This window comes from Pantherophis guttatus, chromosome 16, assembly GCF_059756535.1.
Source record: "Pantherophis guttatus breed Tessera chromosome 16, ASM5975653v1, whole genome shotgun sequence".
Classification (NCBI taxonomy): domain Eukaryota; kingdom Metazoa; phylum Chordata; class Lepidosauria; order Squamata; family Colubridae; genus Pantherophis; species Pantherophis guttatus.
Genome location: NC_142078.1, coordinates 1,889,813 through 1,917,344, shown reverse-complemented (window position 1 = coordinate 1,917,344; position 27,532 = coordinate 1,889,813). Strand labels below are relative to the sequence as shown.

Here is a 27,532-nt window from a genome sequence, read left to right as displayed (position 1 = left end):
AATGACCCCATGGCCACTTGATCAAAATCCAAATACTTGGCAACTGACTCATACTTATGACTGTCGCTGTGTCCCAAGGTCACGCAATCCCCTTTTGAGACTTTCCGACAAGCAAAGTCAAGGGGAAGCCAGGTTCGCTTCACAACCTACTAACTCAACAGCTGCAGTGATTCACTTACCGTAACAACTGTGGCAAGAAAGATCGTGAAATGGGGGAAAGCTCATTTAACAACGGTCTTGCTTAGCAACAAAGTTGGGGTTCCATTGTGGTCGTACGTTGAGGACTATCTGTACTCCTTTTCAAAATCTTCAAATCTTTCTAGAAAAAGTGGAAGCAAAATGCAAACTCAAGAGGGAAGATTAAGGCAAAGAATTAAATAGCAGCAGCAGCAAGAACAGGGGTCAGGGATGGCCTTGAGAAGTCAGAAGGTTCCAGAACGGATAAATGACAGGTGGGAAAAAGGAGATTCACAGATTAACCACCATGTGCAAAAACAATCTTTTGGGGCCCTGGATGAACTCATAAAAAGATTGAGCTTCAAAGCTTCTCTCTAGTTATGATGAATGGCTGCGAGGCATGAATTCCGTGCAAGAGCAAGAGGAAAAGATTAATTTTGGTGAATTGTGGTGAAAAAGACGTTGAGACTTTGGAAAAAGTGCAGAGAAGAGCAACTAAGATGATCAAAGGCCTGGAGACTAAACCATATGAAGATCGGCTGCAGGATTTGGGTCTGGCTAGTCTAGGGAAGAGAAGAATTAGGGAGTGACATGATATAAGTATTCCGGTATTTGAGGGGCTGCCACAAAGAAGAGGAGGTCAAATTATTCTCCAAAGCACCAGAGGGCAGAACAAGAAACAATGGATGGAAACTAATCAGAGAGAGAAGCAACCTGGAATTAAGGAGAAACTGTTGTGACCCAGGCCCAAATAGGTAATAGTCGACGCAAACAGAACAGCTGAGAATTAACTCATTCTCAGCGTAGTCCAAACTAAATCAAAACAAATTCTTTATAACACAAATTCTTCAGTCTAATCACCAACCTTGGTATAATTAGGCAAACTGCCAAAGGCTTCTCTTGGCAAAAGGTCAGAAGCAGAAGACGCCAACCAGAGATAAGTGCAGCAAGACAAGAACAAGTCTATCAACGGCCAAGAGCCATTGCTGGTCTTTTAAGCCTTATGGGAGGGGCCAATCAACTCCAGGCCTTACTCCCAAGTTGTCCTCTTTGCTGTAGCTGCTCCTGCCTTCTGGCAGCTCTTCTCATGCGTGCACTAGGAACAGGCTCCTCCTGTTCCTCTGCCTCTCTGCTGTCAGCCTCTGGAGGCTCCGAAGTCTGCACATCACTCCCAGATGGCCCTGGCCCCATCTCTGCCTCCGATGCAGAGCCCTCATCCGGGCCTTCCCCAGCCTCCAGGACTGGCCCCTGTTCTACCTCAGCCTCGTCGCTGTCCGACTCCGCTGCCAGCTCCGCAGGCTGTTGGCGGACCACAACAGAAACTTCCTAACAGTGAGGACAATTAACCAGTGGAACAGCTTGCCACCAGAAGTTGTGGGCACTCCACCACTGAGGTTTTTAAGAAGAAACTAGACAGTCACTTGTCTGAAACAGTATAGGATCTCCTGCTTGAGAAGGGGGCTGGATTAGAAGACCCTAAACCTAACCCTCCCAGCTTTATTCTGATTCTGAGGAAGGAACTGACCACTAAATATACATTAATCAGGAGCTTCATCCCTGGAGACTTTCAAGAAAAGATTGGGCTGCCATTTGTCAGAAATGGTGTAGGGTCTCCTGCTTGAGCGGGAGAAGGCTGGACTAGATGACCTATAAGGTCCCTTCCAATATTAATTATTTCCTCCCAGAACATAACTTTAGGACATTGCAAAAAAAAACAAAACACACAATTGAATGCAGAGTTATTTTCAACTGCATCACGACAACATTATGATCACTTCATTCCTTTTCTTATACACACGCAGCGAGGTTCAACTTTTCGACATTTTTAATGGTGAACTCAACATCATGTTATGTTACGTAATGGTTACCCCTTGCCCCTTCTTGTGCAACTTTTTTTCCTGAACACCTGACTCTGGTCAAGTTCCCTTTTGGTTGACTTCCTTCTACAGTTCTCCGAGTTCCTCTTCTGGGCAAAATTTCTCTCTCTCTCTCTTTTTTTTTTTTTTTGAATAAAGCACCATAGTAAGAAAAGTCTTAACCTTTGAGCTTCAGTCCTGATAGAAGGGAGTTTTCATTATTTTCTTCGATATTATGTAAATATGTATATTTTATGTATATAAAAAGTGAAGTCTAAGTCATCCTGGGAGTCAAAAAATGGGGATCGTTGCAAATTTAAGAACTTCCAGATTTTTGTCCCAAAGATCCCCCTTTTTTTTTCCAAGAGGCAACTGGACTTTCTGGTTTTTCTTTGAAGACATTTCGCTTCTCATCCAAGAAGCTTCTTCAGCTCCGACTGGATGGTGGGGAATGGAAGAATCTGACCAGCCAGCCAGAGCTGAAGAAGCTTCTTGGATGAGAAGCGAAATGTCTTCAAAGAAAAACCAGAAAATCCAGTTGCCTCTTTTAAAAAAAAGAGCACATTTGGGACAACCATGACCTGAATGACTGAGAATCTCTATAAACATTCCAGATTTTTCTAACTTTTTTTTTTATTATTATCTTCCCTTTGAAGGTTCCAATAATTCCTGTGGTCTATTCCTCCTTTTCTTCGTTTTACAACCCAGAAAAGAAGAAGTTTACATCAGGTAGGATAATGCACAGCTTAGAGTGTTGTTCTGTTTCTCTTTAGTGTCCTTGGAGATCCAAATTTCTCTTGCATGGCTAAAAGGAATCCAGGTTTCTGGCTTGGTGAGCATGCTCGGTTTCACTCCTAATATGCGTGGGTTCAGAGCAGCATCCCTTCCTTCCCATTTAATTTTCATTCATTTTATTGGATTTATATACTGCCCTACTCCCGAAGGACTCAGGGCGGTGAACAGCCAAAGATAAAACATCCAAATTACAAAATTTAAAAGACAATATAAAAACCCAATTAAATAGTTCGGCCCAAAACAAATTAAAACACCCCTAATGGTTTAAAACAAATTTACAATTTACAATTTAAAAGGGAAGTTAGGCCAGGCCAGCCTGGGAAAATAAAAAGGTCTTGAGGGCACGGCGGAAGGTGCGTAAATCCGGGATCCTCCGTATCTCCGGGGGGAGCTCATTCCAGATGGCAGGTGCCCCCACAGAGAAGGCTCTCCCCCTGGGGGCCGCCAGTCGACATTGTTTGGCCGATGGCACCCTGATAGAGCTTTTCAAGAAACAAATCAGATTTCTCGACTAGCAAATAGTAACAGTAACATTGGAAAGGGACCTTGGAGGTCAACTAGTCCAGCCCCCTGCTCATGCAGGAGACCTGTACTAGGGATTTGAACCGCCAAACTGCTGACCTTTCTGATCGACAAGCTCAGTGTCTTAGCCAGTGAGCCACCTAGTCAGGGTCAGAAAGAACCCTTGAGAGATTAGGGCAGTGATGGCTAACCTTTTTGCCATCGCGTGCCAAAAGCGTGGGAAAACAGAGGGGGGGTTGCGCACACACGCCCACAGCCATACTTATAGGTGTCCTGTCCCCCACGCATGTGCGCATGCCCCCCTATGCTCCCCCTGCTTCTGGCACGTGATAGCACGATGGGCCTAGTAGGCTCGTTTTTTTGCTCTCCCCAGGCTCCAGAGCCTCTCCAGGAGCCTGGGGAGGGCAAAAACGGCCTTCCCCACCTGCCCAGAGGCCCTCCAGAGGCCAGAAACAGCCTGTTTCCCTACTTCTGGTGGGCCCAGAAGGCCCGAAAATCAACTGGCTGGCACACGCATGCCCGCCGGAGCTGAGTTCACATGCCCACTGATATGGCTCCGTGTGCCACAAGTTCGCGATCACGGGATTAGGGTTTCCCACGGTCCTGGTTTCACTGCCTTTTGGCCAATTCTCGGCTCTCCCAAAATCTATTTCTCTGGAAGCCCCCCCCTCTCCCAGTCAAAGCAATAAAGTGAGGCTCTATAACACCTTCCAGGCAAGCAGCTCATCAATAGAGGGTCTGCGACTTAAGTCACCCCTGCCAATTTGCTGCAGCCAACTCATCATGTAGAACTTGTTGCGGGACAAGAGTTACCCTAATATTGAAGAAATAGTGGAATAGAATCCTTTAAGGAAGGATGCCAAAGGAGGGACAAAATGAAATGTGAATGACAAAAATTAAAACAATGTTTTCATTATTTTTAAGTAAGTAAGTTGAATTGTTGAATTGTCCTGCAGCGAGTTGATTGCAGTGAGTGGTCCCATTCCGTTGTGAGAACCCAAAAGAACAATGAGGGAAATTAATCGGGAGAAACATAAGGTCAAGACAGAGGATGGGTTTGAGGGTTGGGCCATGTGTTGGGTGAGTGGAGAAGTTGCCTTGTGGGTCCCCCTTCCCAAATACTTGGGGAGTTGGCTTTGGCCAACCAACAGAGCTTCCTGCTCTAAGTGTGTGGAGTGGGGCAGTAGGACCAGAGTCCGTAGAGATGAATTTGGCACTGTCTTTTCTGTCTCCAGGCAAAATCAAGGTGGAAATCTTCCCGCCCATCTCAACGAAGGACCTGACAACTGAGGATGTTGATGAGCTCGCCAAGCAGTGCTACACCACCATGAGGGAAACCTTCTTCAGATTGTCGGGAAAGAACCGAGAAGCCAACGGAGAGGCCTCCATCCTTGGGCAGTAGGGTCTCTTGCCAAAATGGCTAGGGGAGGGGAGTGTGGGACAGATCCTTCAATTGCCCCAAAGAGTGGTGATGGCCCCCTTGCTTGACGTGGTGGTGAAAACGTGTAGATATTCCCAAAGAACTTGAGTGAGGGGAGAAGGAAATTCAACCGGTGGATGTGCTCAAATTTCTCAGGTGGAGGAATCTCCTCTCCCCACCTTCTTCTTCACAAATTGCTATTACCAAAGATTCCTGACCTTCTCTGTGTTCACAACCCAGCAGCTTAAACAATCCCAAGTGCCTTTTGTCTCCTGGTGTCTCCAGGAATTGGGTCCATGGCTTCCTCCTTGACCTCCGGGGTGATGGGTGTGAAGGCGCTTACTTCCCTTCATTGGGCACAGGGATAATTTGGGTGGGCAGGCCCAGAGCCTGGTCCACTTGGCACTTTTTCCTAAAGGAAGATGGGGGTCAGGCCCCACTACCAGTATTTGACATAGTTTCAGGTTGAGATGGGGAATGTTCCTGAACCAGTAATGATCCTCGTTCAGAAGAGGGGATGCTGGGTATTTGCTGTCCTGATAGATGGCATCTATTACTGTTGGGGACAAGGTGTGCAAGTAGACTCCCACAGGTAAGCTGGGGAGAATGTGAAGGACCATGGCAGAGTTTGCCATTATGGTAACCAAGCAAATTCCATCCTCTACCTAGGACTCCTATTGACACTGTAGTGCAGTGCTTCTCCATCTCACCAACTTGGTGATGCAAGGACCTCAACTCCAAGAATTCTCCAGCCAGCTGTGCTAGGGAATGCTTGCTGGAGAATTCTGGGCATTGAAGTCCCTACATCATAAAGTCCTTCCAACTTTAAATCTTGCCCAAGAATAAGGAAGCTTTCTTATTTATTTGGGACAAAGTTTCCCCCGTGTTCTTTTCTTTCGAGATAACTATCGCTCTGTTGCAAGAAGAGATAATTTAGTCACCAAAAGTTGCCTCACATGGTTTGGGTGCCAGAGTTGCAAAGCAGATGTACTAACTTGGAAATTCTGAGATATCATCATCATGAGATCTCTGAGAAGAGCTGACACGGGGTGAATCCTTTTGCTGGAGAGGATTTCAAAACAGTTACGAACATGTAAAGAGATCTGATTAAATTTACCTGCCGTAGTGTTTGGATTTGCCCATCAGCTCAGTGAAGCATGGCTGTTTTATTTCGATTTTTGTGAGAACGGAGGGCACAATGCTGCTAGCAACTCTTCCCTAACTGTCACCCTCAGCTGGGTTGTGAGTCCAACAGTTGAGTTGTGTTGGGGCAGAGATTCCCAGGAGTAAACTCTTAAAGAGAATCAGAAGTACTTTCAGACAGACATCGTGTTCACTCGGAATTCTGATGGAGAACTTGCTATTTGGCCAACATTCCCGGCATGTTGGGCTGCTGCCCTGCTAAACTGGGATTGCTCCCCACCAAGCCTTGACACCGATCCCAGTCAATAAAGCCACTGCCTGTTGGTTGACAATTTGCTCAAGGGTGGAGACTTTTGTCTGTTTCTGAACCTGTTGGGACCCTGAACCAAGTTGGGTGGGCTTAGATGATCTTTAAGGTCCTTGCCAGCCCCGTCAGGCAAAAGTGTTCCCTTGGTTTCATCCAATCCGCTGTGGCCCTGCACTCATCCCCATGGATCATTCTTCTACAGTCCCAGTCCCGACCCCCAAAAAGGGTGGAGACTAGGCACAACTCAGCTTCCTTTATCTGGAGGCTCCAGAGCAGGAGGTCTCAACCTTTCCCAACTTCAAGATGGGTGGACTTCAACTCCCAGAATTCCCCAGCCAGCTTGCTGGTTAGGGAATTCTGGGAGTTGAAGTCCACCCATTTTAAAGTCATCGAGGTTGAAAAAGACTGCTCCAGACTCTCTGGAGAATTCATTGGGCTTGGTGATCAATCATCCTTCCGTGGACAGGAGAACAGCCAAATGTCCAGGATTTCTCAGTATCTGGGATGCTGTTCTTGCTGTACCCCCACCCTCCACCCTACTCCAATTCGGCAACAAAGCCCATCTCCCACTTAGCGGGGGATGAAGCTACCCCTGAAGCAATTCAGCATCTGAAGACCCATCAAGCACAACTCCAACATTCAGAGGGTCTGTTGGATCCACCAACCTCTTAAACCAGTTCCAGCTTTTGGCAGGCCTGAAGGACCAACAAAAAAGATGGCTGGGGGGGGTGTTACTTGGAATCCTGACAGCTTTATTTACAGGGTTTGGGGGACACGGTTGTCTTGTCCAAGTGGGGGACAAGCAACTGGAAGGGAGGCCCTCAACCTTAGGCAAAGCACTCATCACCAGCCTGACTTCAGGGGGTGAAGACAAGAAAGAGTAGGTGGCTGCTGGGAGTTGTAGTTCCGACAGCTGAAGAATGGTTCTCCTGACCCCTTCAAAAGCATACCAAAAACATGTGCCAAAGTGCCTTATTGCAAAACCGTGGATTGCGTTTTGGTATTGTCAAATGTACTATTTTTATAAAGAATTTTATTTAAAGAGAATCAAGGCTGGAGTGGTTGATTCCTTCCAAAACGTTTGCTTTGGGGAATTGGGGGGGTAGGGGGAAGGGAGGCAGAGGCTCCATAGCCATGCCTGGGTTAATTTACCTTGTTACATCCGTCTTATGTTCTGCGTTTAGTGCTATATTCACTTTGTATGGGTTAGAATGCAACATTGCAGGCTGTAAAGCACTGTGAAGCGGCATATAAGTCCTAAGTGCTATTGCTACTGTATCTTTATGTCTATCATCCCTCCATCCATCGGCTGTGGTAGCGCAGTGGTTAGAATGCAGTATTGCAGGCTAACTCTGCTGACTGCCAGCAGTTCGATTCTCACCAGGCTTAAGGTCAACTCAGCCTTCCATCCTTCCGAGGTGGGTAAAACAAGGATGCAGATTGTTGGGGGCAAGAAGCTGACTCTCTAAACCACTTACAGAGCACTGTAAAGCGGTATACAAGTCTAAATGCTATTGCTATAACTCAAGGTGGCAAACGCACACAATACACCATCCTATTTCTTCTACAAGAAGCCTGTGAGGTGGGTTGGGCTGAGAGAAAGGGACTGGCCCAAAGTGTCCCAACCAGCTTTTGTGCCTAAAATGGGACTATTATTGTTGTTTGTTTGTTTGTTTGTTTGTTTGTTTGTTTATTTATTTATTTATTTATTTATTTAAAATTTTATACCGCCCTTCTCCCGAGGGACTCAGGGCAGTGCACAGCCAACAATAAAACACATATATCCATAAAATTTAAAAACAGTTTAAAAACATATTAAATAATTTGCCCCCAATATTATTAAAAACTAAATCAAACCATTAAAATTAATGTTTAGGCCAGCCCAGCTTGTTGAAACAATAATGTCTTGAGGGCACGGCGAAAGGTACGTAGATCAGGGATCATCCATATCTCCGGGGGCAATTCATTCCAGAGGGCAGATGCCCCCACAGAGAAGGCTCTCCCCCTGGGGATTGCCAGTTGACATTGTTTGACCGATGGCACCCTGAGGAGTCCCTCTCTGTGGGAGCGTACTGGCCGGTGGGAGGTTATCGGTGGCAGAAGGCGATCTCGTAAGTACCCTGGTCCTAAGCCATGGAGCGCTTTAAAGATGGTAACCAGCACCTTGAATCGCACCCGGAAGACCACCGGGAGCCAGTGCAGCTCGCGCAGGAGAGGTGTTACATGGGAGCGCCCCGTCTCTCCCATAATCACCCGCACGGCCACATTCTGGACCAGTTGGAGCCTCCGAGTGCTCTTCAAGGGGAGCTCCATGTAGAGAGCATTACAGTAGTCCAGACGGGACTCAGAATCTCCTGGTTCCTAGGCCCAGCACCTTCACCATTTCACCAAATTGGCCCATTACCGTTTTTCCTCACCAGGAGGGTGTCTGAATGATCTCCATGGAAAATCCAGCTCGGTCTGGAATGATGCCACCCAAATCTTTATCCTTGGCTTTTCCAAGACCTTCAGAGCAAAGGACCCCCCCCCCCCACACACAACTTCAAGTTCACTTAAAAGGCATTTCCACCGAGAGGCAGTTCCACCCCAGCAACCCGTTTAGCACCTCACCAGTTTTTGAGACTGAAAAATCCACTCCCAAGGCCCTCCAGTTCAATGAACGAGACCATTTTAAATTTTCCACATTTTAATGAGATTAAAAGTCCCACTTCTTTAGGTATTTTAGCCAAGAACAGATTTATTAGGAACCAGGAACACCCCAGTGCTATTTCTACGATAACAATTCAAACTTTTGCAGACTTCAGCAAAACCCCGAACATTCTTTTATTCTAGTTGTTTCCTTCCTTATCAGCTGCTCGGCCTCGTTCCCACCATTCCTAATTGCTTCCTTTTGCTTCCATCCAACCTCGGTCACAATCGTGTTTTGACTTGAGATATGAGAAATGGGGAGGTCAACCGTTGGGAAGAGCCATTCATTTCCTTCAAGAGGTTACACGCAGGTTACAATAGCTTTTCCGCATACAAAGTGGCTCTAGCTCAGGGGCGTCAAACTCGATTTCACTGGGGGCCACATCAGGGTTGTGTTTGACCTCGGAGGACTGGGTGTGTGTGTGATGGGGCTGGGCGTGGCCATGGTGGGCCTCCCCGGCCTCCTGCAGCACTTTGCCGGCCAAAAACGGGCCTGGGGCCTCCGCACGGCCCATTTTCAGCCGGCAGAGTGCTGCAGGAGGCCAAGGAGGCTGAAAATGGGTTGCAGAGGAGCTGTCCATGGCCCTACCATGGCCTGTTTTAGCCGGCAGAGGCACCACACGCCGGTCCTTTTGATATTTCCAGGCCAGCTCCACGGGCCAGATTTAAGTACCCCACAAGCCGGATCTGGCCCGTAGACCTTGAGTTTGACACTCCTGCTCTAGCTCATTCACAAATCCCTGTCACCATTGCCCCATTGTGCTCTTTAATGCACAATATTGCAATGACCCTCACCGTCAGACGATAACGCTCAAAATGTGCTGGGAAGCACCATGGAGGTCAGCACGTGGCCGGAAACATACACGCTCCAAACAAGAAAAAAGAAAAGCAAAAACATTTCCACTGTTGTAAAAAAAAAAAAAAAAGGACGACTCAGGATTGTCCCCTTTGCTTTCTTCGCTGCCTCTGGTACCTCGGCAAAGGCCAAGGCAATTTGATGCACTAACGGCCCAAGTTCCTGCTTTAGGTGCTAGTACCTGGTCCATGCGATGCAGCCTTGGACTCCTGACACAAAAGTACCTGGCTAGGCTGTCTAACTAGTGAAAGCAGCTCTGCAGCACTGAAGTACCATGAGGGGAATGGGACAACTTGCCACAGCCAATTCGTTGTGTGTTGTGGTCCGCCAACAGCCTGAGGAGCTGGCAGCGGAGTCGGACAGCGATGAGGCTGAGGAAGAACATGGGCCAGTCCTGGAGGCTGGGGAAGGCCCGGATGAGGGCTCTGCATCGGAGGCAGAGATGGGGCCAGGGCCATTGGGGAGTGATGCGCGGACTTCGGAGCCTCCAGAGGCTGAGAGTAGAGAGGCAGAGGAACAGGAGGAGCCTGTTCCGAATGCATGCATGAGAAGAGCTGCCAGAAGGCAGGAGCAGCTAAAGCAGAGAGGACAACTCGGGAGTAGGTCCAAGAGATGATTGGCCCCTCCCATAAAGCTTAAAAGACCAGTAACGGCTCTTGGCCTCTTTGCTGGAAAACAACTGTTGAGAAATTTGCTTTGTGTTTAGATGTATTTCTTTCTTGTCAGAGTCTTCTGTTCCTGAACTGTTGCCAAGAAAAGCCGTTGGCAGTTTGCCTAATTATCCCAAAGTCAGAGATAAACTGAAGGTGTTTTGAGAACTTTGCTTTCATTTAATTTGGAATAAGCTGAGAATGAGTTAATTCTCAGCTGTTTTAATAAAATCTGTTTGTTTTTTGGAACTGTTTTGCATTTAATATTAACTACATGGACCTGGGCCCACAACACTGTGGGATAACTTGCCATGGCCAACTCATTGCAGCCAGTTCCAGTATTTGAGGGGCAAATTCAACAGGGGTTGGATTAATGACACAAAGAAAAGATTTTGAAAATGCTTGAGGCGGAACATGGACAGAGTCTGGGTTCCTTTAAGGCTGTTGAGGCCGATTACCTGTAGTAGCTATTTTAGAAGAGGACGTTCCCGCTAGTGAGTTCTGACTGCTTTACTAGAATCAGGACTGTGTTTATAAAGGACACGGGAGAAAAAGTATAAATTCCCACCAAGCTGACAGGAAACGCCAACACTTCGGAAGAGAGCTTCAAGATTTAGCAGAATCTCGACAAGCCCTATCCAATAAGATGCGATTCCGCAGCGAGAGAAATCAGGTTCTGTACCTAGGTAGGAAAAACCAAATGGACAGGTATAGAATAAGCAGTTCCTGGCTCAACAGCAGTAACAGTGTGAGGGATTTAGAGAGGTCTTAGTAGACCAACCCTTAAAGTGGAGCTAGGAGTCTGCTGCAACAGCCAGAAAAGCCAATGCAGACCTCGTCTGCATTCAACAGAGGGACAAGATTCAAGATCACGGAACGTGAGAGTACCACTTTACACTGAATTAGTGAGGCCACGCTTGGAATACCGCACCCAGTTCTGGTCACCATGACGCCAAAAAAGAATCTGAGACTCTAGAACTGTGATGGCGAACGTATGGCAAACATGCCAGAGGTGGCACGCAGAGCCCTCTATGTGGGCGTGCGCACTGTCGCCAGCTGCTCTTCTGGTTTCTGAAAAATGGACTGAAAAAGGGCAAAAACCAGCTGGAAAACGGCCTGGAAAACGGCTTGAAAACAGCTAGGAAAACAGCCCAAAAATGGCCTGAAAACGGCCTGAAAACAGCCAGAAAAAGGCCAGAAAAACAGCCAAAAAACAGGTATGCGCAGGCTGGCAGCTGGTCTTTGGGTTTCCGGTGCTCTGGCATGACACATACACATGTTCCGATTTGGGCACTCGGTGCCGAAAAGATTCACCATCACTGCCCTAGAAACAGTGCAGCGAAGAGCAACGGAGACAATTCGGGTTCTGGAGACTAAATCATAAGCCGGACAGCTGAGGGAGCTCGGTGTGTCTAAGCCTATGGAAGAGGCGGCTTAAAGGTGACATGATTGCGGTCTTCCAGTACTTGAGGGGCTGTCCCAGAGAAGGGGGGGTTGATTTCAGAGGTGGGTTTCATATCATTTTACCACTGGTTCGCCACGCACCGAAAATGTGAGTGTGCACACACCTGCCGGACCTGGGTGCAGCCTTCCGTGCATGTGCTTTGCTCACACACATGGCTTGCACACATGCGCACGGCAGTGGTGGGTTGCCCCTGGTTCCCACCGGTTCTATAGAACCGACGTCATCAGAACGCTTCTGCGCATACACAGAAGAGCACACGCACGCGCGGCCCCATTGCGAACCGGTAGTAAAGGTAAGTAGAACCCACCCCTGGCGCACGGCTTAGAAAACGTGGCTAAATAGGATGGTATAGTGCCGGGGCGGGAGGACGGGGAGCCGGGCCCACCCCACCCACAGGTCGCCACTACCAGTTCGAACCAGCTGAATACACCACGGGTTGATTTACTCTCTAAGGCAGGGATCCCCAACCCCAGGTCCAAGGTCCGGCACTGATCTGTGGCACGCCAGAAACCGGGCCACGCAAACGAGCAAAGCCCCCATCCGTGGGATGCAGGCAACCCACGAAACCACAACCTTCCGGTCCCTGGAAAAACGTCTCTCCACAGAACCAGCCCCTGGTGCCCAAAAGGTTGAGGGGGGGGCACTGCTCTGAAGGCACCAGAGGGCAGGCTAAGAAGAACTGGGTGGAAGCTGGTTTAAAGAGATCCAACCTAGAAAGGAGCCTGGATAGCTCAGCAGACTAATGCATTGTAATTTAACTCCAGCTGTCTGCAATTACTGTAAGTTCGAATCTCGCCAGGCTCAAGGTTGACTCAGCCTTCCATCCTTTCTAAGGTAGGTGAAATGAGGACCCAGTTTGTGGGGGCAATAAGCTGACTTTGTATAAAATATACAAAAGTATGAAGGCTATTGCTTAACGCACTGTAAGCCGCCCTGAGTCTCCAGAGAAGGGCGGCATATAAATCAAATAAAAAAAAAAAGGAGAATCCTCCTGACAGTGAGGACAATTAACCGGTGGAACGGCTTGCCACAATAAGTTGTTGCTTCATCCCTGAAGGTTTTCAAGAAGAGATTGGACAGCCATTTGTCTGGAATGCTATAGAGACTCCTGCTTGAGCAGAAGGCTGGACTAGAAGACCTCCAAGGTCCCTTCTGGCCCTATAATTCTGTTCTATTTCTTTCTTAAAAAGGGAGGACATGGGAAACACAGTGGGAGTTTTTTTTTTTTACAATTGGAAAGTGAAGCCAGCAGGACACTAATGGTGCATTTACACAAGGGGGGGGGGCTGTTTTAGCACCACCCTCCCCACCGAAATAACCCAGCCTTGCCAAGATATTTTGGGTGACAGCCTGGAAAAGAGCAGCTTCTGAGATTTGCCAAAGGGGCCCCTTTGCCAAACTGCTGCTCTTGTACCTCATGGGGGGGGAGGCGAGACCTGCCCACCTTACCCAAATCTGTCCACTCAGCAAGCAAGACGCTTCCTGTTTCAAGGGATGTTTTGCTAAGGAGGCTGCCAGTCTCCCTCCCTCCCTCCCTCCCACAACCTCTGGCCAGCAGGGTTTGGAGAGGTGACCCATCCTGGGAGCCAGCCAGCTGGAGGGAAAAGGGGGGGGGAGCTCGCTGAGAACGTGATATTTTCAGCCTCCTAATCCTCTCCGCTGCCTTGGCTTGGCTTGGTTGCTGGAACAAGGCTCAGTTGCTACTCAACGGAGAGACACACCAGAAAAACAGTGAGATGTGGGGAGCACCAAGGACCTCCATCCTTCTTCAGCCTCAGAGCCGGTTCTTGCAGGAACCTATGGGGGGGGGGGCAAAATGGCAAAGTCAACCTTGGGTGGTGGGAGGGGAACTTGCTCACGCTTTCCAAGGGGGAAGGGTCTGTGAGGATGAAGGAAAGGAAAGAACATGGGAGAGGGGACTTCAGAGGAATGAAAGCATCTGTCCGCTATTTCAAAAGAGTCTGGAGCAAAACAGGAGCTCCGGTTCCCCATCGCCCACCTTTGCTTCGTGGGGTCCTCGGTGCTCTCTGAGCTTGGTTGTTTTCTTGGAGATGTTTCATAACCCAACTAGATAACGTCATCAGTGTTAGAAGGAGGTGGGGTTTGCTCTCTGCTTGGATACTAGTGGCTTCCCTGACAGTCCTTGTTGGAGTTGATTCCTTGATCGGGCTGTTGGATTGTTTGTCTGAGTTGCTAGTTCCTCCATTGGGGTCTTGTTTATTGCTTCAAATTTCAAGCAGCAAACGGTAAACATATCCAGGGATTATCAAGTCAGACTATTTATTATTTATTTATTCAATTTGTATGCCGCCCCTCTCCGAAGACTCAGGGCGGCTCACAATGCATTTAAAATCATTATAAAAAACATTTAAAAATTAAAAACATTAAAACCCATTCACACCATTCATGGCCAGATCTCACCAGATCACAAGAGCGAGATCAACGGCCCAAGGCCTGCCGGAAAAGCCAGGTCTTCACCGCTTTTCGGAAGGCCAATAGGGTGGGGATGGTCCGGACCTCAGGAGGTAACTGGTTCGAGAGAGCTGGGGTAGCCACAGAGAAGGCCCTCCCCCGTGGGCCCACCTAACTATCAAACACTAAATAACAGCCAAATTAAGAAACTACCCAGAAGAAAAAAATGCCCCCACTGACAGCCCAAGCCACTGTATATAAACAGAGAGCAAACTCCTTCTTGCACTGATGATGTTCCCTAGTTGGGTCATGAAATGCCTGCAAGAAAGTGAGAACCAAGGACCCCTCATTGCAACCCTGAGCTACAAATACTCTCTTCTATTAAAATTTTAGGGTTTTTCCCCCCTCTAAAGCTATTTAGGGCACACCTTCTGCCTGCAAATTGGGGGAAGGGATCCCTGGTGCTGATATGGAGCTAATGGTATCCCTAAATGTGTGGAAATGGGGTGGGAAGCTCTTGGGGCGCCACAGAAGAGCCTGTAGGGCTCTGCAGACCAGCCCCCCGTGTCTCAATTCTGCCTGCACTTTGCACCAACGGAAACCCTGTGATGGATCTGGGACAGGCCCAGATGGAAAGTGGGAGTGGGCGGGAGGGAGGGAGGGAGGGAGATCCATTGGCGCCACCTACAGGTTTCCAGGCGCTCCTCCAGGAAAGAGATCTGCTCGCTGAGCGAATCTATTCGGTCCAGTTGCTGGATCACGTGGACCAACAGGCTGATGGGTTCTGCCCCGTGGCCGTCTCCGGCACCAGGCAGGTCCAGCTTGAGAAACGGTGCCAAAACGAGCTGGAACTTCTGTTGAGAGAGAGAGAAGCGTCTTAATACAGAAAATCCTTAAAGAGGATCCTTAAAGAGGATAAAAAGAAAACAGGGACTTTTCTTTCGGGTTTAATGGAACAAGACTCGAGGGGGAAAAATTCGGAACTTTGACGTTGTATATGTTGACGGCAGCAAGACTACTCTACGCACAGAAATGGAAGGTCCCCTCGGTCGCCACAATGGATGAATGGCTGCAAAAACTGATGGAGTTAGCAGAGATGGCTAAATCGACTGCTTTGATTAAGGGAAAAAAATACAAATACTTTTATTTCTACTTGGAAACCACTTCTGAACTTTCTGCTTGAGGCGGAAAAAAAACGAAACTTTGATTTTGGGGTTTACCGATTAGATAATTAGATTAGATTTGTTGTTATAGAAATGACTAGTTTCTATTATTACGAAAAAGTAAAAACTTGAGGGAAGTGCTTAATGCCTTATTTTACTACACCAAAGGAGTTGGAAGTCAATGCATTTTTTTCTTTTTCCCTTGCTTTCCCCCCACTATCCACTTCCCTTTTTTCTTTTCCTAATTTCCCTAATATTTACTTTTGTATCCTTTTGGATGTCATATTATAAATTAATAAAACTATATAAACATGAGAAAGGGAGAAGCGTGGCTCCCAGGAGGTCTCCTGGCAGGGTTTTTTTTTTTTTAATGTATTAGATTTTTTTTATCCTGCTTTTATTACTTTATAGCGAACTCAAGGTGGTAAACATGCCCCTTCATTGCATCAGACAAACTTCAACCAAACTTAAGCGCAGATCAACTCCTAGGATTTGTACATGGCTCCATGAGAGTCTGACAACAGCCAATAGAATACATGTTCTTGCACAGGAACAGGAAGCTCAAGTGCAAAGCCCAAGAGAAGGTATAAATACCCCCCTCTCAACTCCATGTGGTCCGCTGCCCAGAACCACCCCTGTGCTTCTGCTTCATCATTAAACCATCTTTCCAATCAGCCTCCATTTTTTCCAGTGTCTTTCTCCCGGCTTGGAACTGAACCAGATGGATATTTCTTCCAACACTCCTTTCCAAGGACTAACTGAGCTGACCCTCCTTGGCTCTTTCTGTCTTGATCAGCTGCCACCCACTGCAGCACAGAGGGAAAGTCTCTTTTATAATCCCCAGACATATTTCCCAAAGGCATGTCACTTCCAGGTTGTAGCCAAGAAAAGGGAGCCATGTATTAAATCATGAGCTGAGCGTCGATGAGACCTTCCCTTGTGCAGCAATAGGTGGCAATATAGAGCTGCCTCATTCAGAAAGAGCCAAGGAGAGCCAGTTGAGTTAGTCCTGGAAAAGGAGACCACCAGGACATCCCAAGAGAATCATCCATAAATTGTTTCAACTTCTACCCTCAAAACGACGCTATAGGGCACAACTAGACACAAGAACAGTTTTTTCCTGAACGCCATCACTCTACTAAACAAATAATTCCCTCAACACTATCAAATTAGTTACTAAGTCTGCACTACTATTAATCTTCTCATCGTTCCTATCACCCATCTCCTCCCACTTATAACTGTATGACTGTAACCTTCTTGCTGGTATCCTTACGATTTATTGACTGTTTCCCTATGACTATCATTAAGTGTTGTACCTTATGATTCTTGACAAATGTATCCTTTCTCCAAGAACGTATGCACCAAGACAAATTCCTTGTGCGTCCACTCACACTTGGCCAATAAAGAATTCTACTTCTATTTCTATTTCTATTATTTCTATTTCTATTTTATTCTATTCTATTCTATTTTAGTCTACTCTACTCTACTCTACTCTACTCTACTCTACTCTACTCTACTCTACTCTACTCTACTCTACAAGAATCAACCACATATGAGAGTAGGACAAGAAGCAATGGGTAGAAACTAATCAAGGAGAGAAGCAACTTAGAACCAAGGAGAAATTTCCTGATAGTTAGAACAATTAATCTGTGGAACAGCTTGCCTGCAGAAATTGTGACTGCTCCAACACTGGAAGTTTTTAAGAAGATGTTGGATAACCATTTGTTAGTGGTGTAGGGATTCCTGCCTAAGCAGGGGGGTTCGACTAGAAGACCTCTAAGGCCCCTTCCAACTCTGTTATTCTATTCTATTCTATATGCACCATTGCCAACTACAGCTGTGTTCGTGAAGACTCCATCAGGGAAGCTCAACGTAGGACCTTCTTTTCTAAGTCAAGCCCATCACCTTAATCACTGAGTAAATTTTCCTCCCTGATCTCTGCCTGACCCTATGGATTTATGTTGCTTAGTTGCAGTGAAGGCCACTGTACAATTCCCTCAACACTGTCAAACTATTTACTAAGTATGCACTACTATTAATCTTCTCACCAGCACCCATCTCCTTCCACTTATGACTATATGACTGTAATTTTGTTGCTTGTATCCTTATGATTTATATTGATATTATTTCCTGATTGCTTATTTGTACCCTATGACTATCATTAAGTGTTGTACCTTATGATTCTTGATGAATGTATCTTTTATGTACACTGAGAGCATATGCACCAAGACAAATTCCTTGTGTGTCCAATCGCACTTGGCCAATAAAAAATTCTATCTATTCCATTCAGACAACCTCCGTTCCTAACTGCAGTTACCAGAAGGAGACTCACTTCTTCCAAAGCCGCCAACCTGCTTCTCAGCTCCCTCACTTCGTCTGGAACGGGAAGGCTGTCACTTCCTGCTGCACAAATTCACAACAAAACAAAACAAAACATTGGTAAGAACCAGGTTAAGGACAGACATCGCAACGATTCCAAGAAGGTTGTGTTTGTTGCTATTTTAGGATATAATAAGAGGCTCCCGAAAGTCTGTCCAAGTTTCTCTCGGTCCCTTCGCACACTAAGAGAATCAGGATGGGGTCCTCTCAAGTTTCTTCCTTGAACTTCCTTCTCTCTGTCCACGTTCCACCACCCCCTGACGTCTCTCTTCTTCCTTCCTCAAAGCCAGGTCTGCATTCCTTCACAACGGCTTCCCACAACAGCTTCCCAAGGCAAATTGTTCCCAGTTATAGCCAAGAAACAATCCGATAGGTCTAAGAAGCCATCAGGAGTCTCGCTCGACTGAAATATAAGGTAGTCCTCGACTTACAACAGTTGAACAGTGATTGTTCAAAGTTACGACGCCACTGAAAAAAGTGACATAGATAGGACCGTTTTTCACACCTATGACCACTGCAGCATCTCCATGGTCAGGCGATCAAAATTCAGATCTTTGGCAACGGGTTCATATTTACGACGGTCGCCATGTCCTACGGTCACACGATCCACTTTTGCGATCTTGTGACAAGCAAAGTCAAGGGGGAACTGTGTTTTCACTTAATTCACTTAACAACCAACTTAACAACTGCAAGTGATTCGGTTAACAGCTGCGGCAAGGAAGGTTGTAAAACAGGGCAAAACTCACGTAACAAATGTTTCCCTCAACAACATAAATTTTGGGCTCGATTGTGGTCGTAACTCGAAGACTACCTTTGTACGTATCAGTGGTGAAATCCAAATTTTTTTACTACCAGTTCTGTGGGCATGGCTTAGACGGCGTGGTGTGGCTTGGTGGGCGTGGCAGGGAAAGGATACTGCAAAATCCCCATTCCCTCCCCACTTCTGGGGGAAGGATATTGCAAAATCTCCATTCCCACCCCACTCTGAGGCCAGCCAGAGGTGGTATTTGCCGGTTCTCCAAACTACTCAAAATTTCCACTACCGGTTCTCCAGAACCTGTCAGAACCTGCTGGATTTCACCCCTGGTATGTATGTGTTTTTGTATGTGTGTGTGTCTACCATTATTAAATTCATTTTCTGATTTTAATCTCTGGAGTCCTTGGGGCTCTCTTGAGTTTGGCTGCTGGTTTGCAGACTTTTCCTTCTCCAACTAGGTAACATCACCAGTGCTAGTGAAGGTGGGGGTTTCTCCCTGTTGATTGTAATTGTTTCAGTGGGCAAAGACTGGAGAGGTTAACAACCAAACAGCCATCCGTGGAGAGATGAGTAGATGTTTTATTTGCTGGGATTCCAATCTATCCGGCACTCTCCTTATCTAGGCAGGATTGCAAATTCCAACAACCACACAGAGTCCGTCTGGTATGGAGCTGAGTTGTTGGGCTGGAAGCAGGGAAACCTGGGTTCAAGACTACCCTCAACCACAGACTTAAACCACTTGCTGGCTCTCTACCCGGCCTACCTCGCAAGCTTGTTTTTGGACGGAGCACTATATCTCACGCTCCTGGAGGAGAAGTGATAAAAACCAACCAAAAGCATCCCAGACGTTCAAAATCCTCCTCCTCTTGGTCTGCCCAAGAGAGTGCAGGAAATCAGCCACAGGCTAAGTGGCTCTTTTCCCTTTCCATGGATCGAAGGCTGGCGGTGACACGTTGCTCCACTCTTCCTCTTCGGCGTAAAGGCTGCCCCTCCGCGCATTATTACTCACGGTACGAGTTTGAAGTGGCACAGCGCGTACCAAAAGTAATAATGAGCCGCGGTCAGCCTCGGCTGGTGGTCTCCTCTTCCTGCTCGGGGTGCGACGTAGAGAAGGAAGGCAGCAGGCAGACCCTCCGAAGCCTCTGAGAAAAGCCTTGGGGTGCTACAGGAAGGTGTGTGCAGCATTAAAAGTGACGTTTGGGAGCTCCAGGTCAGCCATGTTGGGTCAGGATTAGGGACCAGGTAACCTTGGGTGCACTGCACACATTAAACTAGTCTAACTGTGAAAAATCTGAGTTCCCCCACAAAGCTACACGTAGCATCTGAGAAAATGCTTGGAGAAGATAGACGTCCCTGCATTGTTCGGATGCCACAAGAAACAGTGCAGCCATTCCTCTTTGAGGACCAGATGGATTCGCACAACACCCTGGAGGTGAAGCCTCTAGAGTCGTGTTTCTCGACCTCTGCCACTTTAAGATGGATGGACTTCAATTCCCAGAATTCTGGGAGTTGAAGTCCACTCATTGTAAAATGGCAGAGTTGAGAAACACTGCTAGTGTTTTCATCCAGGCTACAGTTGATGGATTAAAATCAGTGGTGAAATCCAATTTTTTTTACTATCGGTTCTGTGGGCGTGGCTTGGTGGGTGTGGTGTGGTGTGGCGTGACGGGCGTGGCAGAGGAAGAGTATCCTTCCTCTGCTATGCCCACCAAGCCGCACCACGCCCACCAAGCCACGGCCACAGAATCAGTAGTAAAAAAATCTCCTTTCCCACCCCACTCCAGGGGAAGGATACTGCAAAATCTCCATTCCCACCCCACTCCAGGGCAAGAATACTGCATAATCTCCATTCCCTCCCCACTCCTGGGGGAAGGATATTGCAAAATCTCCATTCCCACCCCACTCCAGGGCAAGAATACTGCAAAATCTCCATTCCCTCCCCACTCCTGGAGGAAGGATATTGCAAAATCTCCATTCTCACCCCACTCTGGGGCCAGCCAGAGGTGGTATTTGCTGGTTCTCCGAACTACTCAAAAGTTCCGCTGCCGGTTCTCCAGAACCTGTCAGAACCTGCTGGATTTCACCTCGATTCAAATTGAATCAAGTTGTCTACTAGCCCAGGTACTGGATTCATTTATCATACTGGGGGGACCCTGGAAAAATGTAGCTATGGTTGTGCCTTCCGCCAGGCATTTAAGTAATTCAAGGTTGACTCAGCCTTCCATCCTTTCTAAGGTAGGTGAAATGAGGACCCAGTTTGTGGGGGCAATAAGCTGACTTTGTATAAATATACAAAAGGATGAAGGCTATTGCTTAACGCCTTGTAAGCCGCCCTGAGTCTCCGGAGAAGGGCGGCATATAAATCAAATTAAAAAAAAAAAAGTAACAAGAATTTTGTCTTCCTGTCCTACCTGGGAGGGCAACTCCTCATGAGACCTCTAACTCAAGGAACCTACTCACCCACCCACCCACCGACGCACCTACCACTGGCGAGGAACACCATTCCTGCATAATAAACTCAAGGTGTCATCAAAGTGGATTCTCCTTCTGGACCAAGAGGATTAGGGGACTACAGGCTCAAACATACGATGAACGGTTGCAGGAACTGGGCCTGGCTAGTCTAGTGAAGAGAAGGACCAGGGAAGACAGGATAGCAGACTTCCAATGTTTGAGGGGCTGCCACAGAGAGGAGGGGCTCAAGCTATTCTCCAAAGCACCTGAAGGCCAGACGAGAAATAATGGATGGAAACTGATCTAGGAGACATTCAACTTAGAAATAAGGAGAAATTTTCTGACAGTGAGAACCATCAACCAATGGAACAGAAGTTGCCTTCAGAAGTTGGGGGAGCTTCATCACTTGAGGCTTTCAAGAAGAGACTGGGCTGCCATCCGTCAGAAATGGTGTAGGGTCTCCTGCTTGGGTGGGGGGTTGGACTAGATGACCTACAAGGTCCCTTCCAACTCTATTAATCTGTATCAGTACCTCTAGCTTTGCTTAGCGAAAAGAAGCCAGCCAAGTCACCAAGGTGGCCAGAAGGAGGGCCCAAGTGCAAATCCAAATGTTGGGGGAAATGGAGGAGAAATTCCATGCAAAGGCTCAAAGTCAATTGTTGGCCTCTGCATTTTGTCGTGAGCAAGCACGCAAAGCCCTGCCAGACAAAGATTAAAGCAGCAAACTCTGATCTCACCTGGGGGAGCTGGGGTCGGGGGCACTTTCAGAGCCCGGCAAGTTTGTCCATCCGCCTGGAGCTCGTACCCTGGATGGCAAGCGCAGCGGTAACTTCCGGCCGTGTTGACGCAAAGCTGGCGGCAGCCATGTTTCCCCATTGCACACTCGTCTACGTCTGCAGGCAGAGGAGGAAGCAGTGAGCCAAGGGGACCCCTGCCTCCATCCCAGGCCTGATTAGTGCGTTTCTTGTTGCATCCATTTACAATAATACATTTTAATAATAATTTTACACTGATGATGGGGAAGAGATATGATCTGGCAATCACGCCACATCACACCAACTCTCGAAATGGGTGTTGTGACTCCAACCCCCGAGGCCGACTTATCGGAGGGAGAAGGCTCCGAACATGAAGGAGAGGAGTTGGCCAGGCCTCCCTCTCCAGGACCCTCCTCTCTGGCAATGCCTCAGGTGTCTCCCGAAGGAGAAGAGATTGGCCAGGAGCCAGGTATCTCCTCGCAGTCGGACAGTGACGGAGATAAGTCTTGGCTGGATCCACGCCAGCGTCGGAGAGACAAGCACACGCAGCAGAAAAGGAGGCGTGCCAGAGATTAGGCTGAGTCACTGGACCACACCCCACAAGGGATAAAAGGGGGTGAGGTGGCCATTCAGACTCTGTGACGGACAAAACTAACTACTAGTGAGTCACATTGTATCTTTGAAACAACGTTATCTGCCTTGGATTTAATACGGACTGGACTTGACAATTCTTGAACTGTGTGTATCTTATTTAGGTTTATCTGTCGGAGGAACAACCCCTCCCTCTATGAGTGGCAAGCAGCTACTGGGTTGCTGCCAATCCTCTTATCCAAAGAATTTGTTGTCTGCCAGTTTTATTGAACGCCTGGCTATCTGTTTGTGTGCATGTGTGAGACGGGGACAGAACAATGGGCCTATCTAACATGCCAGCCCAAATGCCTGCTGGAAAAACTCAGCTTTGAATGCCTTACGAGACACCAGTAGCAGTTTGCTAGCCTTAGTTCCTGCACGAACAGGCGAGGGTACAGAGTTAAAGGGATCTTCTAAAGACCGAATAGGAGAACCGTAAAGACTTTTGTTGGGCATCAAGAAGAATTTCCTAGGACTAAGAGCTCCTTTGGGAAGGGACACATTCTCAGAGGTCTGTCCCTCATGGAGATGGACTAGATCAGGGGTGTCAAACTGAAGGCCCACGGGTGGCTTTGATCTGGCCCTTGGGTCGGCCCTGGAAACAGCAAAGCCCGCAGTGGCTCTGCCAGCAAAAGCAGAGCTTGGAAGGGCTGTGTGCAGCTCTCCCAAGCTCAATTTTTGCTGGTAGACGGTTGCAGGAGGCCGTCGCAGCCGAAAACAGAATTCGGGAAACTATTTTCGCTGGTAGAGCACTCGGGCCACCACAGGCGCCCCCAACACGAGTGACGTCAAGCTGACCGCGCCCACCACGGCCTCCCCAAGATCAAACACAGCCCTGATGTGGCCCTCAATGAAATCGAGCTGGACATCCCTGAACTAGATGGTCTCTAAAGCCTCCTATAGCCACATGGGAGTCTGGAAAGGCACGTCCCAGGAGGGCCCGGACTTCAAAAATGGCAGTGCTCTCCAAATTATTCTCCAAAGCACTGGAGGGCAGGGCAGGAAATAATGGATGGCAACTGATTCAACAGAGAAGCAACCTGGAATGAAGGAGAAACTTCTTAACAGTGAGGACAATTAATCGGTGGAACAGCTTGCCACTGGAAATCGTGGATGCTCCAGTACTGGAGATTTTAAAGAAGAAACTGGGCAGCCACTTGTCTCAAATGGTATAGGTTCTCTTACTTGAGCAGCGGGCTGGACTAGAAGACCTCCAAGGTCCCTTCCAATTATTCTATTCTATTCTATTCTATTCTATTCTATTCTATTCTATTCTATTCTATTCTATTCTATTCTATTCTATTCTTTCCTATTCCTATTCCTATTCCTATTCCTATTCCTACTCTACTCTACTCTACTCTACTCTACTCTACTCTACTCCACTCCACTCCACTCCACTCCCCGCTCCACTCCACTCCTAATTCTAATTCTAATTCTAATTCTAATTCTAATTCTAATTCTAATTCTAATTCTAATTCTAATTCTAATTCTAATTCTAATTCTAATTCTAATTCTAAATAGATTTGACCATTGCACAGGAGAGACAAAAGAAGAGCTGGATCACCCAAGGTGGGAAAATGGGCCAGGAGGTCTAATATAATATGTTATATTTTATATATATATAAATAAAAGGTGAGATTAAAGTCTGATCATCATCATCATCATAGTAAAATAGTGTTTGAACAAACAAAATGGCACTTGTTCGAGTTCTTTGCTTCCCAACTTCCCTTCAGTAGACAAACTAACAAACGTCGGTTTATCGTGATGTGAGCCAATCTCGCTCTGTGGTTCCACCCACAGGCCAGTTCACCCGACATCCGAGACCCGGGTGGGAGCAGAACCCGGCACCTCGCTCACTTCCTTCCTGTTGCAAGTCGTATGAATCTGAGGTTTTGGAGCACAGCACCTTCCCCAATGCCAGCATCGGGCTGTCCTGCAGCTTCTCCTGAAGAGGAAACACCTGGCAGCACCCAAAGACTTTTACCTGTCTGGCAACACCTCCCGGTCCATCCAGGGCAGGCGCAGTCGTTTGGGAGCGAACATTTCCGGCTGGGCTGGCACAGTGGGCGGCAAATAGCAGCTGCGGTGAGACAAACACATCAGTTATGTTTGCATCCTGCCGGCCTCTCTTTCCTGCAGACCGGCTGCTCGTAAATCAGTCAACGTGTGGGCTGATTTTATACAATACCAGATGGAAACTTGGGGACCACAAAGCCAAAAACAGGGGAAGGCGGGGGGAACCCCCACTTCCATTCAGACAGGTGGAAGTGGGACGATCCTGGCTATCTACCTCACCATTATCTGCTATCTCTCAGGCACAAACATGCTATCAGAACAGAGTTATTGGGTTTGACTGATCCAGGGTTGGCTTAGCTGTCTGTGGAATTAACATGGTTGAAAAGTTGTCCCAAAGATGCTTGTTCAGGAGGCAACTGAAGTTTCTTGTTTTTTTTTCTTTTGAAGACATTTCGCGTTATTTATTTTATTTTATTTATTTTATTAGTCATATTTCTATGCCGCCCACACTCCGAGGACTCTGGGCGGCTTATACCAAAGACAGTATACTAAATAGCATATTGCCCCCAACAATCTGGGTCCTCATTTTAACCCACCTTGGAAGGATGGAAGGCTGAGTCAGCCTTGAGCCGGTGAGATTTGATCCGCTGATCTGCTGAACTAGCAGTCAGCTGAAGTAGCTGCAGTACTGCACTCTAACCACTGCGCCACCTCGGCTCTTACTTACAGGGGGATGGAGGGATTTCCAGAGGAAAAATTGCAGATTACAGGATCTGCAAATTGCAGATTACATTTGCACCACTCAGGAGACCCTGAGGACACAGATAAGCCTCAACAACTCTCTAAAACGATGCAAATGACCAGCTGTCTGCAAGGAGTATAAATCCTTCCATTCCCCATCATCCTGTCAGAACTGAAGAAGCTTCTTGGATGAGAAGCCAAACGTCTTCAAAAGGAAAAAACCAGGAAGCACCTTTGGGACAACTGTGACCTGGATGACTGAGAATCTCTACAGACTTTGGTTGAAAAGTTGTAATTACCTTTTCAAAGATTCGGGTGCTCTTTTGATAATTTTTATTAAAGATTTTTCTTAATATAAAATACAAACAAAAATGAAGACAAGAAAAAAAAGGATGAAGGGAAAAGGAGAGGGGGATAGAGTGAGGGGAAAAGAAAGAAAGAAAAAGCCAGAGACTTCTAACTTTTTTCAGCGCATAGTAGAATTATAGCACCAACTTTTTCCTTCTACAAAAATACTTAAGTCCTAACCTTTTCTATAACAACCACCTACAAACCTAAATTCAGGAGGAATTTAAGGAGTTTAAACCTGAGGAGGCTGGGAGGAGCATGGGCCAGTCCAGGAATCTGGGGAAGGCTTGGACAAGGGCTCTGTGTCAGAGGCAGAGATAGGGCCAGGGCCATCTGGGAGTTATTGTGCTGACTCTGGAGCCTCCAGCATTTGATGTCAGCGAGGCAGAGGAACAGGAGGAGCCTGTTCCTAGTGCGCACATGCGCAGAGCTGCCAGAAGGCAAGAACAGTTAAAACAAAAGGGACGACTCGGGAGTAAGGCTTGGAGATGATTGGCCCTTCTCATAAGACATAAAGGAGGAGCAAAGGGACATGAGCCTTTGCAGGAAGCAACTTTGTTCGTGCTGGTCGGTTTAAATTCTGAAGCTCCGTTTTGACTCTGTGCTCCGTGTGGCCTTGCAAAGCTAATTGCCAGTTAGGTCTTTGGCAGCGTGTCACGGGAGATAAAGGTGGGTGCTTATCAGCCTTATCCCAAAGGATTGTGGGAGACTTCTGTCGGACTCTTTACACACTATTTGTGACTCATCACGGGCTGTGAATAAACACAATTCACAGCCGTTGAAATAAAAAGAGGTTTTTGGGACTAATCGGGTGCTTTTTACTGTCTCAGGAAGCCTAGGTCAGAAAACCTGATGTACACTTTTAAGGGAAAAAGAGCTTCTGTTTGCATCAAATAAACTGAGTTTCTCCAGCATCAGTCTTTTCAGTTAATGCTTCAACATAAAGAAAATGCACCTGGGGGACATCCGAGCTGAAAGAAAGCACTTCTCCGTTTCCATTCAGGACTGCAAACGTATTCCGGCTGGGAAATCTTCCGATAAACCTGACGATGGCCGACTTTATAGGTAGTTCTGCAAAACCACAAGGCCCAAAATGTGAACTTGCTGGATATTTTGAGGAGAAAAGCAGATCGGAAAGGGCCAGTTGCCCAGCCCAAAAATACTTGTTTATACATACATTGTATAGGCTGCCCGACTCCCAGCATCTTTGGGAGGTTTGCAAATAAGGAGAATTAGAATAGAGCTGGAAGGGACCTTGGAGGTCCTCTAGTCCAGCCCCATGCTCAAGCAGGAGAACCTATATTATTTCAGATAAGTGACTGTCCAGTCTCTTCTTAAAAAGAGGAGGTGATGAAGCACCCACAATTTCTGGTGGCAGGCTGTTCCACTGGTTAATTGTCTCACTGTTAGGAAGTTTCTCCTTAATTCCAGATTGCTTCTCTCCTTGATCAGTTTCCATCCATTGTTTCTTGTCCTGTTTCTCTGGTGCTTTGGAGAATAAGTTGACCCCCTCCTCTATGTGGCAGCCCCTCAAGTACTGGAATACTGCTATCATGCAACCCCTACTCCTTCTTTTCTCTAGACTGGCCAAACCTAAATCCTGCAGCCGTTCCAGAGTGGGTTTCAGCAGGTTCTGACCAGTTCTGGAGAACCAGTAGTGGAAATTTTGAGTAATTCGGAGAACCGGGAAATAATACCTCTGACTGGCCCGGACCCCATCTATTCTCTGCCTCCCAAGTCCCAGCTGATTGGGAGGAAATGGGGATTTTGCAGTAACTTTCCCCTGCCACGCCCACCAAGCCACACCCACAGAACAGGTAGTAAAAACTTTAGAAACCCATAATTGGTTTAGTCTCCAGGCCTTTGATCATCTTAGTTGCTCTTCAAAGCAACATACAAAGAAGGAATCATTAACAACTCCAAAAACTACGTACCGGAGGGGAAATCCCCCTCTCTCACTCCAGGCAACTTCACAGGGTTATTCTTGTTGGGAAAATAAGA

General features: G+C 47.2%; 2 protein-coding genes and 1 long non-coding RNA gene across 8 annotated transcripts in view; 1 reads left to right on the top strand and 2 right to left on the bottom strand.

Moving 5' to 3' along the window:
- The window catches only part of AGPAT2 (1-acylglycerol-3-phosphate O-acyltransferase 2), a 52,372-nt gene extending 46,121 nt beyond the window's left edge, over window positions 1–6,251 (top strand). The window contains exons 5-6 of the mRNA XM_034427159.3: window positions 2,690–2,762; window positions 4,586–6,251. Coding sequence (XP_034283050.1) covers window positions 2,690–2,762; window positions 4,586–4,752 — 240 coding nt within the window. The 3' untranslated portion in view covers window positions 4,753–6,251. The remainder of the gene's footprint in view (window positions 1–2,689; window positions 2,763–4,585) is intronic.
- LOC148111699 (uncharacterized) lies at window positions 5,869–7,267 on the bottom strand. The gene is made up of 2 exons (XR_015730220.1): window positions 6,596–7,267; window positions 5,869–6,516 (listed from the first exon to the last, which is right to left on the bottom strand). It is a non-coding gene; the product is annotated as an uncharacterized LOC148111699 (long non-coding RNA).
- Window positions 7,268–8,888: 1,621 nt separating this feature from the next.
- The window catches only part of EGFL7 (EGF like domain multiple 7), a 35,296-nt gene continuing 16,652 nt past the window's right edge, over window positions 8,889–27,532 (bottom strand). For 3 of the 6 annotated variants that reach the window (XM_034427163.3, XM_087879745.1, XM_087879744.1), the window contains 6 exons: window positions 26,487–26,602; window positions 24,411–24,506; window positions 21,779–21,934; window positions 17,787–17,854; window positions 14,980–15,145; window positions 8,889–13,676 (listed from right to left, as the gene is read on the bottom strand). In XM_034427163.3, coding sequence (XP_034283054.2) covers window positions 13,654–13,676; window positions 14,980–15,145; window positions 17,787–17,854; window positions 21,779–21,934; window positions 24,411–24,506; window positions 26,487–26,602 — 625 coding nt within the window. In that variant the 3' untranslated portion in view covers window positions 8,889–13,653. Of the gene's footprint in view, window positions 13,677–14,979; window positions 15,146–17,786; window positions 17,858–21,778; window positions 21,935–24,410; window positions 24,507–26,486; window positions 26,603–27,532 lie in introns of all 6 variants that reach the window. The other 3 variants (XM_034427160.3, XM_034427162.3, XM_034427161.3) reach the window with 1 other exon arrangement.